The sequence below is a fragment of the Talpa occidentalis genome, unplaced genomic scaffold, assembly GCF_014898055.3.
Source record: "Talpa occidentalis isolate TD23 unplaced genomic scaffold, MPIMG_talOcc4v2.1 talOcc4.3, whole genome shotgun sequence".
Taxonomy (NCBI): domain Eukaryota; kingdom Metazoa; phylum Chordata; class Mammalia; order Eulipotyphla; family Talpidae; genus Talpa; species Talpa occidentalis.
Window position 1 is genome coordinate 123751214 of NW_023603184.1, and position 13942 is coordinate 123765155.

At 38.6% G+C, this 13942-nt stretch overlaps 1 protein-coding gene across 2 annotated transcripts; it reads right to left on the reverse strand.

Moving 5' to 3' along the window:
- Positions 1-8596, reverse strand: CLK1 (CDC like kinase 1). 2 transcript variants are annotated; one of them, XM_037523807.2, is made up of 13 exons: positions 8464-8596; positions 6952-7112; positions 6495-6723; positions 5411-5501; positions 4932-4998; positions 3530-3646; positions 3273-3439; positions 2646-2740; positions 2430-2559; positions 1648-1730; positions 855-934; positions 485-575; positions 1-373 (listed from the first exon to the last, which is right to left on the reverse strand). In XM_037523807.2, the coding sequence occupies exons 2-13, from the start codon at positions 7110-7112 to the stop codon at positions 230-232; spliced, it is 1455 nt and encodes a 484-aa protein (XP_037379704.1). In that variant the 5' UTR covers positions 8464-8596; the 3' UTR covers positions 1-229. The 2 variants fall into 2 exon arrangements, with proteins under 2 accessions (XP_037379704.1, XP_054555958.1); XM_054699983.1 differs by lacking the exons at positions 5411-5501; positions 6952-7112; positions 8464-8596 and having other exon boundaries at positions 6495-6526.
- Positions 8597-13942: the final 5346 nt, after the last annotated feature.

Below are 13942 nucleotides of genomic sequence, written 5' to 3' on the forward strand. Positions count from 1 at the left end.
CATTAGCACAAAAAATTTATTCTGGATAAATCATTTCATACAGTAATTACTGAAAAAGATAATTATTTACTTAGCTATACAGTTAATTCAAATTATCCAAACAAAATAAACATGGCAAATACAAAAAAAGTAAGAAATTTCACAAAAGCTGTACAAAATAACTTAGTATTTAAAAATCAGACTGATGCAGTCTATAAGATCTCTTCAAAAGAGCTGTACAATTTTAGCTCTACAGTGCTTTTTTAAGGGGGTAAAAAAAAGGATGTTTTAATGCTTCTTTCAGAGTAATCCTTTTAGTCGGATCGTACTCTAACATCCTCTCGATGAGGTCAAACAGAAGCTCATGTTCAGCATCCTGAGAAAGCATAAATTCCTGAGGAGAAAAGAAATAGAACAGTTCTACTTTCTTACTACTTATTGTAATTTTATTTCGCCACCATAAAAACTCAAGGTTTTAGTCCCTCAAGCAATGACCCAAGCTTACCTTTAAAGGTTTACAGCGTCTTGAAACATATCTGCCAGCAGAACTGTGTTCATCCCAGTCTAATCGATCATGATGAAAATATTTACGTTTCCTAAGAATGAGACAATATCCATTCATGTTTAGGTTGATACTGAAAACTTTAACATCCAGCAACAGCAATTGAATCAATCAGTCAGCATGCTTTTATGGATGAAAGCTTAACATGTTTTAAAAAAGATTTAAAAGACAACCTAGAAATAATTACTGCCTTCTCCCAGAAAGTTAGGTGCTGCTTAAAAGTGAAAAAGCATTGGACTTCATTCTTTTATAGAATTTTCATTAGAACACATAGCTAAGTGGTACAAGGATGATACTCTTAAATAAAACATACCTGGTTTTTTGTATCATGTGTTTTGGTAAAGGTCCAAGAATTCTTTCCATCATCGCCAAGTGCTCCTTACTATCATGTGTCTTTAAAAAAAAAAACAAGAACAAACAAACAAAAAAAACACCTTATCTACTTTGCACATTCTGTTCTCATTTAAATTTCTAGTTTATAGATGGTCAGAAGTTCAAAAAGTGAATCACTTAAAAAGTTCTATGTACTTTTAGTAAATAACAGCTGACAACAAAACATACATTAAGGCCTTACAGAAAAAGTTCAACAATGACTCCCCTAAATTTTTACCTCCCTGGTGGCCTAGGGGTAAAGTCTCAGTACTACCAAGAGTGATGGCCCTCCCATCACAAAGCAGCCTGAGTTTGATTCCCAGCCAGGGAAGTGACCCACATGGTGCAGCAGACCTCTCCTCTCTTGCCCACTGCTCCCCCTCAGCAGTGTATTTCAGTAGATCCACCTGTTCTGCTCCCCATTGTCTTTGGTGCATTCTCTCACCCCCTGTAGCTATGGCCTACACCGCAGTTCTTCTACATAAAAATAAAAATCTTACAAAAAATCTTTAAAAAAATGACACATTATGAAGGCATTACAAATACCCAATAGTGCTGGAATTACAGGATTTTTACTTCCTTACAATTAGCTACAACATCTATACAAGAAAAAAAAAAATCTATGAATGTATACTTTGAAGTAGTCATTCACAAAAAATTAAAAAATAACAGTTCATTTATATCAACAGGCACTTTTCTCACACAAAACCACTCAACAGATCACTGTCACTTACTGGAAATACTGTAAATCCAAGGTAGTATTCAATAAGAATACAGCCTATACTCCAGACATCACATGGTTGGGACCATCCTAAGGCTGCGAAGTAAAGCAAACCATTAGGAAAAAATGCTTAATATTTCTTAAAGTCATTTTTATAAAATGTCATTTGATGTTTGATCTGGAAAGATCCTAAAAGAATCACTTAATTCAAAATTAAATATACTAAGGTAGTATGTAAAACTTAGGGCTTTGGATACATTTGGTTTTCAGGTCTCAAATCTGGCTCACTCTAGTGATTTAGAATAAACCATTCCCCTCCCTACACCCTCTTTCCTAACCCGTAAAATAGGGAACTACCTATACCATGCAAGGACTAACTGGATACAAAAAGTTTCTGGGATGTAACAGACATTAAATGACTGTTTTAAAAACCCCATCATAGGGGCCTCCCTGGTGGCACAATGGGTTAAGACTCAGCACTATGAAGCTACTGCCAGCCACTGCAGCACGAGTTTGATCCCTGGCCATGGAGCTACCCATATTGCGCAGATCTCTCCTGTCTCGTCCGCCTGCTCCCCGCAGCAGTGTATTTCAGCAGATCCGCCTCTTCTGCTCCCCACTGTCTCTAGTGAATCCTCTCATCCCCCCCCCCGTACCTCTGACCTACACCCCAGCTCTTGTATGCATAAATAAAATAAACCTTTAACAAATTTATTTTTATGTAATAAATTTCAAAGTCAATTTCTTCAGTAAAGCTATGTACAGTTCTCCCATGCACAATTAAGAAATTCTTACCTAAAATTACTTCAGGTGCCCTATAATGCCTTGTAGACACTAATGTACTGTGATGTTCATCATCATATGTTGCACTTCCAAAGTCTACAACTTTAATATCTGGATTTATCAAAGTACGTTCATCACGTTTCTGAAAAACATAAATGATGTCAGTTAAGGAAGCAAAACATTAAGGTATAAAACATTCATCTGAGGCTGTAAACATTAAAGATATACCATTTTTGGATTATATGCCTCTGTGTAGTCAGATGTCACAAATAAGATGTTTTCAGGTTTTAAATCTGTATGAGTCAACTTATTACTGTGCAAAACTGAAAATGAAACAGAAAAAGTTGCTGTTACATAAAATATCGACAACCACCCCCAAATCTAGGCAAACCAAGCCAAAAATTCCTAACAAAAAGACTTCTTTGATACACCTTTTCCACATATCCAAGCGATCATTCAGTAGCCTGCCAGACAATCAGGGACTAAAACCTACTATCCTCCTACTACCCTAATAACTGGTTAAAAAGTAAAGACAGTAGCATTTTTCTCTTGTGATGCTGAGAATGGCCACTAGTCCCCAATTCTAGCGTAATGGTATAGGTTAATTTTTTCAGTCATCAGAAAGGCTAAACCACAGCTTACAGGAAAATAGATCAATCTATGTTGAAAAGCATACTAACTAAAAGAAATGTGAGGAACTGAACAACATCATGTTCTCATACTTACTCTTTAATCATGCTTCTAAGTGCTTTATACTAGATACCACTTCATTTTCTTAAAAAATGATCCAAATCAGTGTGGCAGCAAGTTAGCCTCAATATACTCAAATTTCTGGAAGATATGCCAAGTACTTACAATTCACAGACTTGCATATCTGATATGCCATCTTCCTGATATGATCCAGTCGAAATGGCAGAAAACCATTTTCTTTTATGAAGTCGTAAGTACTAAGTCCCAAAAGTTCAAAAACAATGCAAATGTGACCATGATGTTCAAACCACTCCAACATCTGGACACAGCGGCTATAAATATGTAAAAAGTAACTTGAGTATAGGTTTTTTAATCCAAAAGCTACCTGATGACATTTTTCCAAGTTCTATTTTGATACTTACAATGTACTGTTTGGGTCTGTTGTATTTAAGTGTTCCAGAACTTGTATTTCTGAGCGAGCAGCTTCACAATATCTATCCACATTTTTAACTATTTTTACTGCCACACGTCTACCTCCCCTGCCAGAAAAAGTTCAGATTAGAAAAACAATACAGATGATGTCCACTTCTTTTTCTCTAACACTCCTTTCAAAGTGCATTTCTTATACTCTCTACCTCCTCCCCCACACTGCCCAACATTTCTGAACACCATTTATTTTTCATGCCTTGAACAGATGCTTGAGCCTGCTGAGGGTGCTGGGCCTTGAGCAGGACCATGCACTACTTGTACTTTTACCCATGGTATTTGTTTTCTTAAATTTATGGTATAGCATTCAGGTTTACCTGATTATGATTAAGTATTCCCTCCTAACTGCAACTCAATCTAAGCAACTAGAAAGATCTTGGGTCATTTGGTTGGTAATACAAACACGTGCTGAGTGACAAAAGCTTCTTTTATCAGACCACCATTCATATGAATTATTTTTTGGTTCTCCAAGTAAACTATGCATCAACTATTCTAATTTAACCAGAATACTGATACTTGACTACCTCAATCAGCTTGACCAAATAAGATTCAACTTCAAAAAAAAAAAAGTACATAATGAATTTTCTAGTCCTATGGTACCTGGTGACTAGTAAATATGTCAAATCTTTCTTTAGTCACGATCACTAGAAAAGTTGGGAAACAGTGGAGGCATAGGTAGGAACTCATTCTTAGAATCTTACAATAGTAGGAAGCCTCACCCAATAATTTAGAAAAAACCCCTATCATTTGGAAGGAAAAAACAAAGCAGGACATCATGTAACAAAAAAAGTAAAACTTCCCATACTATCTTAAATTTCAACCAGGACTTTGATGGAAATAGGTTATTAAAGTATGACACCAATTTATAAATTTTCTCAGTTCTCGACATCTTGTTAGAATGAAACATGGCACTTTCAAACAATACAGGCTTCTAGGTAACCACCCTGAAAACTGTCAGTAGTCTGGGTTGCAAAGCCCCTAATGTAAAAAAATCAATGCTTCTAAGGCTGCGAAGGACTGACTGGGAGTGGGGAGGAGTACAGCCACAACTGTGTCCAGTGGGATAACAAAAAAAAAACAACAAACCTCCTCACCGAAACAATAAAATCTGTTCTCACTTCAGCTTACCATTAACATTAAGAGACTGCACATGCTCTTCATAGGTACTGATTAAAAATACAGGTCAATGCCTTTTTCTGGTAACTTCCTACATCTAATTAGGTTGAAAATCCAAAGCAAAAAAAGGTGTAATTCATTGTCAGACTATTCTAAAGCAAAATAAAATAAATTTCTGCACTATTGACCTCCTCAAATGCAATCTCGGGGTAGTAAACTTACGCTTTATGATCGATGCACTCCACGACTTTTCCAAAAGCTCCTTCACCTAAAGTATCAACAATTTCATCTAAAAGAGAGAAACAAATCTCAGTCATACCACAAAGTGGAAACATTTTACTTATCATAATAAATGCTATCAATGCAGATTATTCTAGTTGATGCTACAAATTTCCTTATCACTAGATACTTTATTGGTCAACACTGCCAAAAAACATATATAACTATTTTAGGTCTAATTTCATTCTTAAGCTAATTTCATTAACTTGATTTACTATTTTGGAAGTTCTGTATAACAAACATTAAATTTCTAAAGAAAGCAAAAACACAATCCCCCCCCACCAAAAGAAATGGAAAAAAAAGAAAAATAACTAAAAAAAAAAAAAGAGAAAGAAAATAAGAATTCCAAATCCCTGAAATCTTAGTCTATATATAGATTATGTTATCTGAAAAGTTAATAAGTGTTGAAAAATATTCTATACATCTTGCACTTAGTACGTCTCCACTCTGACAGATCAGGTGACCCTCCTCATCATCCTCTACACTCCTGGTTCTTTTCCTTCGGTGACTCTTCTGGAAACGTCAAGTGGGCGGCACCAAGATCATCCAGCCAATCAATATACCCGAGTGAATTCAGGGCAGAATACGAAATTCATTCAGCGGGGAGATATTCAGGCATTCAGATACACGCCAGGCCACAAACGGTTGGCAGGAGCAATTTCAAATTCAGTCCCCAGAAATTCACAGGGCACATAGTTTATGTTAACAGGAGAAAAACATGGCAAGGAACAGATTTTCAGATAAGATACTCAAAGTGGCAAGGCAACAAAACATAATACAATTGTTTTTCTTTTTAAAAAAATGCTTAGTTGTAGCAGTCACTGAAACATAATTTTAAGTTTCTAGTGTCCTAATTTAATGTGCAGTTGTAGGAGGTAATATTTACTTGTCAATCTAGACTGTGGCCAAATTAAGATTCCCTAGCTAATCTAAGAAAACAAATATTAAAACAGTAAATAAAATTAAAGTCCTAATTTGGGGAAGGAAAAAAGATTTGACATACATGACTGACTAAATGTCATCTGAACCGATTTCCAAATTAACATATAACTCATCATGTTCAAATCTGTTAAGTGGCTTCCTTAGTGAAAAAGGATTACAGGGCATGCTTTGCTATGACAACTGGGCACCCAATTTTCAATGACACAAAAATAAATGCCAATTGTATTTTTGTGATAAAGCCTCAACTTAACAAATTAAATTTCTTGAAGTACTATTAAAAAAAATCAGAATATCTTCTAATCATTATTAAATAAATGAGCCTAAAATAATCACCTCCCTTATATCAGTGGAATGACAAATAAGTTGCCAATAACAGAATCTGTTACTAAAGAATAAAATATGTACTGCATCTCAGGAATTTCCTACCAATACATAAACATAAAAAAGAATCCTGCAAGTTAAAATTGAGATGACTTCATCTTCCTCAAATAAACAAGCACAAATTCAAGTTTTCCTGTTCCACATGGGAATTAAATTTCCAAAATGTTTTAGAAGTGTTCATACCCCATGTGAATGATGATGTGAAGTACTGTGGTGAATCCTGTGTTTGCTTTTATAACTACTTCTTCCACTTCTACCAGAGGACTTGCTACTATGGTTTTGATATCTGCTTTCATGGTCTCTATGGTGACGTCCAGGTTCATATCCTTGACTGTAGTCATTTCTGTATTCATCAACATAACGACGACTATGATAATCTTTCTCATTTATAGATCTGCTTTCTAAATAATGGCTAGAGAAATAAAAAAAAAAAGTTTCAATGCTTTATACTAATATAAAATATCCTCAAATTATCATATCTCCCCAAAGACAGCACTTGCCGCCATTGGAAATAGAAAGGCATGATAATCCACTACTTATCCACAAAAATATTTTCCCATAGTTTTCTTAAGATATAATTGACATAACACTATAGCGAAAATGTGGCTTTATATTGAGACACTTTAAGTACCCTCCTTACCTATCAGAAGTTTTAGAGTGATTATATTTGCAGCGCTTGTTCTCCCGGGCACTGCTATGAGATCTCCTTTTTCTTTTATGACTGCTGCTGCTCCTCCACTTTCCACAATCCCATTCTTTTTCATCCCAATCAGGACAGCAAGTTCTCTTTGAGTGTCTCATCTACATTTAAAAAAAAAAAGTTTTTTCATCTAAATTGTCCCCCACATGTCAACAATGAGCAGTTTCAAATTCACTCTAGTTGTGAACTTCTGAAACTGTTCTTTTAAATCAAAGTTCAAGTCACTGTCACTCAATCTAAAATCACTGATAAGCCTAATTTTTTTTTTTGTTCCAATTTCACTATAGGTATTCTGCATTATTCATTACGAGCTCAGATTTAGTGGAAGAGCGTTAAGAAAAAATGAGAGGGAGTATTTCTAATTCACCGACTTTGGCAAAATCCTACCCCTATCCTGCCAGCAGCACAATTTTATTTTAGGTCCACATATGTGATTCTCCGCATTTAATCGTGTTAGAAACTAGTCTCCAACTCAAATACAACTATAAATGCTCTTCGCCACCATAAAGACCATCATACTTATGTCTGTAAAGGGGGTAAACCATCGATCTACCAAGTTTACGATGGCATTAGAATACAAAAGTACATTCCCCGACATACACTATATAATAAGACCTAGTTTATCCTATTGCCACAAACGCACAATTTGCCGGGGGGAGGGCGGGAGGCAGAGAAATCCCAATTCCTTTCAGTAATGTTTACAGTAAGTATCTCGGACAACTTGAAAAAAAACACATTTTAATTGCTCGAACTCCACCTCTCAGTTCACAACTCTCAATCAAAAACACTCCAACTGGTATCACAAAAGGCTGGCGGGGAAGAGGGCATAGAAATGCCAACCTATACCATGCCTGATCGCCCGACTTTCCAACACATCACGAATCTCTTTCCCCAGGTTCGTAAACCTGATTTTTGGTAACGTCAGGGAGGGTAAAGACTGGCGATTTTAATTTCAACCCTTTAACACTCAACCAGACATTAAACGACAGGACCTTACACCAGGCGAGTGTTCGGCCTTACTGTCCATTTGTTACCAGACAGTTCCACAGAGCACCCGGACTTAGGCACATTCCAGAAGCCAAATAAAGGTCACCCCCTGCAGCCTCGCCTCTCCCGCTAGCGGGCGAAGTCCTGCCCCCGCCGCCATCTTACAGCTCGAACAGCAGGCCGCGGCGGACAACATGGCGCCCGGGCGGCCCGGCCCTCCCCGCCCAGCGCCCCGAAGGCGGCAGACACCGCCACTGCCCCACACCAAGCTCTGCGGGGGTGAGGAGGAGGGGGGGGTCGAGGTGTGGCAGAGGTAAGAGAGCCGAGCGGGTCGCCTTCGTGCAGCACGGGGTGAGGGAATGAGGCCCTTGTCCGGAGAATGCCGGCGGCAAGAAAAAAAAAGCGGGGGGAATAGGGCCTCGCCAGGGGTTCGCCTGACACCTCGTCCCTTCCACCGCGCCTTACCGTCCCGGCTGGAGACTGCAGGGCCAAAGAGGCAAAGCTCGCAAGGCAACGACAGGAAGCCCAGCTAGCTGCGACGAGCTCCCACAACAAAATGGAGCTGACAGCCGCAGAGGTCGGACTCTGCTGGAAAACACTGATGACGCAGCTAGCGCGTCTCCGCCGCGGGGCGGGGCGGGGCGGGGCCGTGTGTGCGCACGCGCGAGCCCCACCTACATAGTGGAGGGAGGGAAGCAACTGCCTGCAGCCATGTTGGCTCATGTCAGCTTCTGAAAAACGTAGGGAGAATTGCATCCATGCTCACTAAAAATTATATTTGGGGTCCTACCGGGGCGGGGATAAAAATTACGTTTGTGTTACAGATGTTGGTTTGTAATGATGCATAGGTAAAACCTGTATAATGTTCTAAATCAAGGTTACATTAATAACAAATTTGGAAATTTTAAAAAAAAATTACTTTTTACCCCCCATTTTAAATTAATTTTAAATTGAAAGAGTTGCATTTGTGAACTCCAGAAATAAAAAGTGAGGGAAGCAGAGTATGATATGGCCTGTGCCTTGATTACAAAGACAAAAACTGCTTTTTAAAATTATACCACCTGCATCAAATAACCCTGTAATTGTCTGAATTTCTGCTTTCACTGAAGTACTGAGACCTATTTAAAGTTAGTTAAGTCTTTGGGTGGCTGGGATCCATACACACTGAAATTGGATTGGAAAGATTTCCCCAAGGTTTTAAAAGTCAAAGGAGCGAGCCTGCAGAAAGGAAGAAGGGACTCTTGACAGTCAAGCAAAATTTTGTTAAGTGAGGCCTCTGCAGTGTTAAGTGAACTGTAAAAGCATGAAGTGGAAATTTGTGGAGAGAAGACTACTAGGAAACAATCTCTGAACAACAAAAACTGTTGTAGACCTTAGGGTCCTTTCAGAGGTCTGACTCCTTGTAAAATAAGACAGGACAAGCAACATCTAGACAAGGTTTTATTAGGTTTGTGCACAAGGGAGATAGCACCGGTAGAGGAAATTTCCAGCCTGGCTCTTAGAGGAGTGAGGCTGTGAAAAGAGTTTGAAGGGATTAGTCACCCAGGGTGGGGTAAAAGGGAGCAACATCACAGCTGGGCCATACTGGGGCGTGGACAGAAGTTACATGCTTCTTCATATGATGTATGTCTTAGTAAACTTGAGTTGCCACCCAAGTTTAACATGCTAACGAGACCTTGGTTACTCTTGATCAGGATTTTCACTAATTGCTCGTCAGGACATAGTACCTTTCATCTAAGTAGGGTGCCTTTGGTCACACTGGTGGGTCAAGCTGTTTAAACAAGATGTAAGGACATGTCAATTTGAAATGTAGTCCACTTGTTCAAATAGGACATTGGGCAACTCTCACCCTACCGTCTTGCAGTTATGCTCACCTTAAAATCATCAAACTGCAATTCGATGGAATATTAATTTCCAATCCTGATCCCCATTACCTGCTCTCATCCTTTTTGTCATTTTAGAAAAATCCTTGCTTATTCCAAATTTAGTGGAAAACATAAAAATATCACAAATAACAATACAGCATAATTTTGCTGGTCTGATTCATAAAGCTGGAAATTAAAATGTGTATTTGCACAGAACACTGTAAATAATCAGTCTTATAAAGATGCACAATTACTGTAGGTAAAGTGGTAAGAAATTCACATGCCCAAAATTCCTATGGTTGCTTGCATTTTTTAAACCCTTTCTTTTAAACTCTTAGTAGATATGAAAAAGCTTTAAAACCATTAAAACCTAAACCCTTATATGGCAGCCAGGATCTCTAAATAATATAAGGTAAATAATTTCAGAAACAGAGAAATTAATCAGAGTAAGTTGGAAAATTTACAGCTGTTCAAGTTGTATTTTGCAGTGTATTTAAAAGTAAACCTAGGAAATTCTACTCTTTGGAGGATAATAGCTCATCACAATGGTTAGTCATTATGCTAAGCAATGCATTGTACATTCTAACAATAATCTTACAAGATGGGCATTACCCACATTCTGATATAGAGAAAGTCACAGTGAATGATTTTGTGCAGAATGTAAGTCAGCCTTTTCAAAACAATTTCTTTAGGAGAAATCCCCATGTAAAACTAGAAGGTAAAGGACAATGAACACTGAAAAAAATCTTAGAACATATGGCCAAACCTGCTTTCCAAAATGGTTTTAATTTAGCAAAAACCCAATCCAACCAATAACTCATCAGGGATAATGTGTTCTTTAGTGCATGTTATAGACTGAGAGTTTGGAAAGGCAATATCCTCTCCTAAATTCGTCAATCCAGCTTCTAACCACCACTAGCTCAGAAAGAGACCATTTGAAGATAGCGTGTTTTACAGAGATAACGAAGGTTAAAGAGGATCATTAGGTGGATCCTAATCTAATGACTCACTTTTCTAAAGAAATTAGGACACAGGCATGCACACAGGAAAGACCATGAGAAGACTGGAGAAGATGGTCATCTACAAGCCAAGGACAAAGGCTTGAGAACAACTCTGCCCACATCTTTTTTTTTTTTTAATTTTTTTTTTTAATAGAGGCATGCTTTATTTATTTATTTATTCATTTGTTTGTTCTGTTTATACATGCACTGGGTACAGTCAGAAGCACGGGAGGGTGAGAGAATTCACCAGAGCCAGAGCGGGGAGCAGAGCAGGCAGAAGGACCGAAGTACACTGCTGAGGGGAGCAGCGGGCAGCAGGAGAGGTCTGCGCACCATGTGGGACCCTCCTCTGGTGGCTGGGGAGCAGCCGGGGATCGAACTGGCGCTGCAGAGGCTGCTGGCAGCTTCGCAACCCAGCGCTCAACAGCTGCGCCACCGGGGAGGCCCTCTGCCCACATCTTAATCTTCAACTTATGGTCTCTAGAGCTATGAGAAAACAAATTTCTGTTATTTAAACCAGAGTAGACAGTCCTATTCATTGACTTGGAGGAAAGTCAATAAATTACTTACTAGTTTAAAATGTTCAAACAAAAACAGATGAGAACACATGTCTTCAGAAATATCCAACACTAAGAGTTATAAATGTGTTGCTAAGTAGATCTGGAAATTTCCAAGTTCAACCAAGGTAAAATTTTAACTATTCAAGTTCCCATTAACCAAAAGGTCAGCAAAAGAGAGGTACAAAACAAGACTTAAGTATTCCAATGAACAGGTGAGGATACAATTCTAGAGAAGTAAAGAGGTATCAGGCAGTTTGATTATACCACCCCTTAGCACATTTAGCTCCTTTTGCTATGAAACTATGAGATTTGGCAACTTCTTATAGCCTAGACCCAGGGTTGGCAAACATTTTCTTAGAGTTAGGTAGTGAATAGTTGAGATTTGCAGAACTTTTGGTATCTTTCACAACCAGTCGAAACTAGTTTTTAGCACAAGGCCAGAGACAAAACATGTATGTATTCCCATATGAATGGGAATGGCTGAGTTCCAAGACTTTATTTACAAAAGCAGCTAGCCGGCCTGAGGCCTATAGTTTGCTAGTCTAGTCAGATGTGGAACAATATTACTTACTTTTTTTTTTTTCAATTTTTTTAAAGATTTATTTGTTTATACACGCACTAGGTTATAGTCAGAAGTGGGGAGGGTGAGAGAATTCACCAGAGCCAGAAACAGAATAGCAGAGTGACGAAATACACTGCTGAGGGGAGCAGCGGGCGGCAGGAAAGGTCTGCGCGCCTTGTGGGACCCTTGCCGGAGGCCAGGGATAGAACTGACGCTGCAGAGGCTGTGGTGGTCAGCTTCGCAGCCCAGCGCTCAACCACTGCGCCACCAGGGGAGGCCCAATATTACTTTCTTTATAAAGAAAATTTGGGTTGATCAACAATATTCTAATTTTTAGTTTATACTTACTGCCAATAAATAAATTGATCAGAACATCAATCACCCAACTACTAATGGGATAGTGTGATCAGTCAACTCAGTGTGAGTGGATAGAAATCAGTGTTGTAAATTGTGATCCTCATGGTGCCTACTATAGGCCTAGAGTGGGAGGCCAGCATACTTTCTTATCTATGAAATCCTTATAATTATTAACTAAGCAGACATTATAGATTAAGCTCTAAGAACCAAAAAAAGCACCATTTAAGAAAAAAATGGTGGCGTTAGAATAAAAATTGAGGGAATGCCAGCTAGTGCAAAAATATCTTGACAGTCAATAAAAGTATCTTAAGCATGATGAAAAATTCTTTTTCTATTTATTTTTTAAGATTTATTTATTTATACATACAAGAACTGGGGTACAGACCAGAGTTGGGGGGGGGGTGGTGAAAGGATTCACCAGAAACAGAGGAGTGGGGATCAGAACAGGCAGATCGACCAAAATACACTGCTGAGGGGAGCAGCGGGCAAGACAGGAGAGGTCTGCTATGCCATGTGGGTTGCTCCCTGGCCAGCCAGGGGATTGAACTCATGCTGCAGTGGCTAACGTGAGCTTCATAGGTTGCATCTTAACCCCTTGCACCACTAGGGAGGCCCTTTTTTAATATTTAAAGGGCAGGTTTATTAGGGAAGGGATAAAACAGTTAAAGACACTTCCATAGACACAAGCAGGCAGGAAGACCTGCCCCCAGAAGGGACAGGTTTGCTAAGAGAGGCCTGCATGGTTGCAGGCAGATGGTCTTGACAGGGCACAGGCAGGCAGGAAGCTGCTGCCCTGCAGAGGTAGAGAGTTGGTGAAAAGAGGTACCTGCATAGTCACAGATGGGCAGTGGGATTGCTGCCAATGACAAGTTTAATGACATGTTTGAAAAAGATAAAATGTGGCAAAATACACTCTGCCAGAAAGAGGTTCGAATACTAATTATAGAAACCTAGATGATTAACATTAAGGTGAAACAAAATGTGAGGGCATCAGTATAGCTGGAACCACATTCAGTGGAAAGTAGAGACAGTAACAAGATAGCTATAAGCTATCAAAAAAGTAGTTAAGAAAAAAAAATCTAATTAGCCATCTGCAGAAATGATTGAAACGAGGAAATACTCAAGTTTTAGGAATACCCAAAATCTAATGAAGATGCTCTAGACAAGAAGGGGAACATGGTTCTTGATAGAATGAACAATAGAACCTGAAATAGCCTGATTAGGTGAGAACCCTATGCTGGAGACAGATGTTAGGAGAGTAATTTCTACTTACTTCATACATGCCAGAAGCTTTACACACATTATTGAATATTATTTACGGGTGGTAAAACTAAAGGTTGGAGATGTTAACTTGCCTAAAGTTACTAGTAGAGGGCAGAGCTGTGATTAAAACACAAACCAGACTCTCCAACTGGTACTATTAACAAACAAATTGTATTTCCCAATGGATCACCCATAGAACTCTGTCTAGCAATATTTTATACCCAACATTTTTTTTTTTATTTATTCATTTTTATTTATTTATTTATTTTTTTGTTTGTTTGTTTGTTATACATGCACTGGGTACAGTCAGAAGCGCGGGAGGGTGAGAGAATTCAC

Excerpts from the sequence above, each read along its gene's own strand:
- CLK1 (XM_037523807.2), bottom strand. The coding sequence starts at position 7,112 with ATGAGACACTCAAAGAGAACTTGCTGTCCTGATTGGGATGAAAAAGAA. Across the intron at positions 6,724-6,951 it reads CACTCTAAAACTTCTGATAG|CCATTATTTAGAAAGCAGAT; the intron begins GTAAGGAGGGTA and ends TTATTTCTCTAG. Across the intron at positions 3,440-3,529 it reads ACAGACCCAAACAGTACATT|CCGCTGTGTCCAGATGTTGG; the intron begins GTAAGTATCAAA and ends ACATATTTATAG.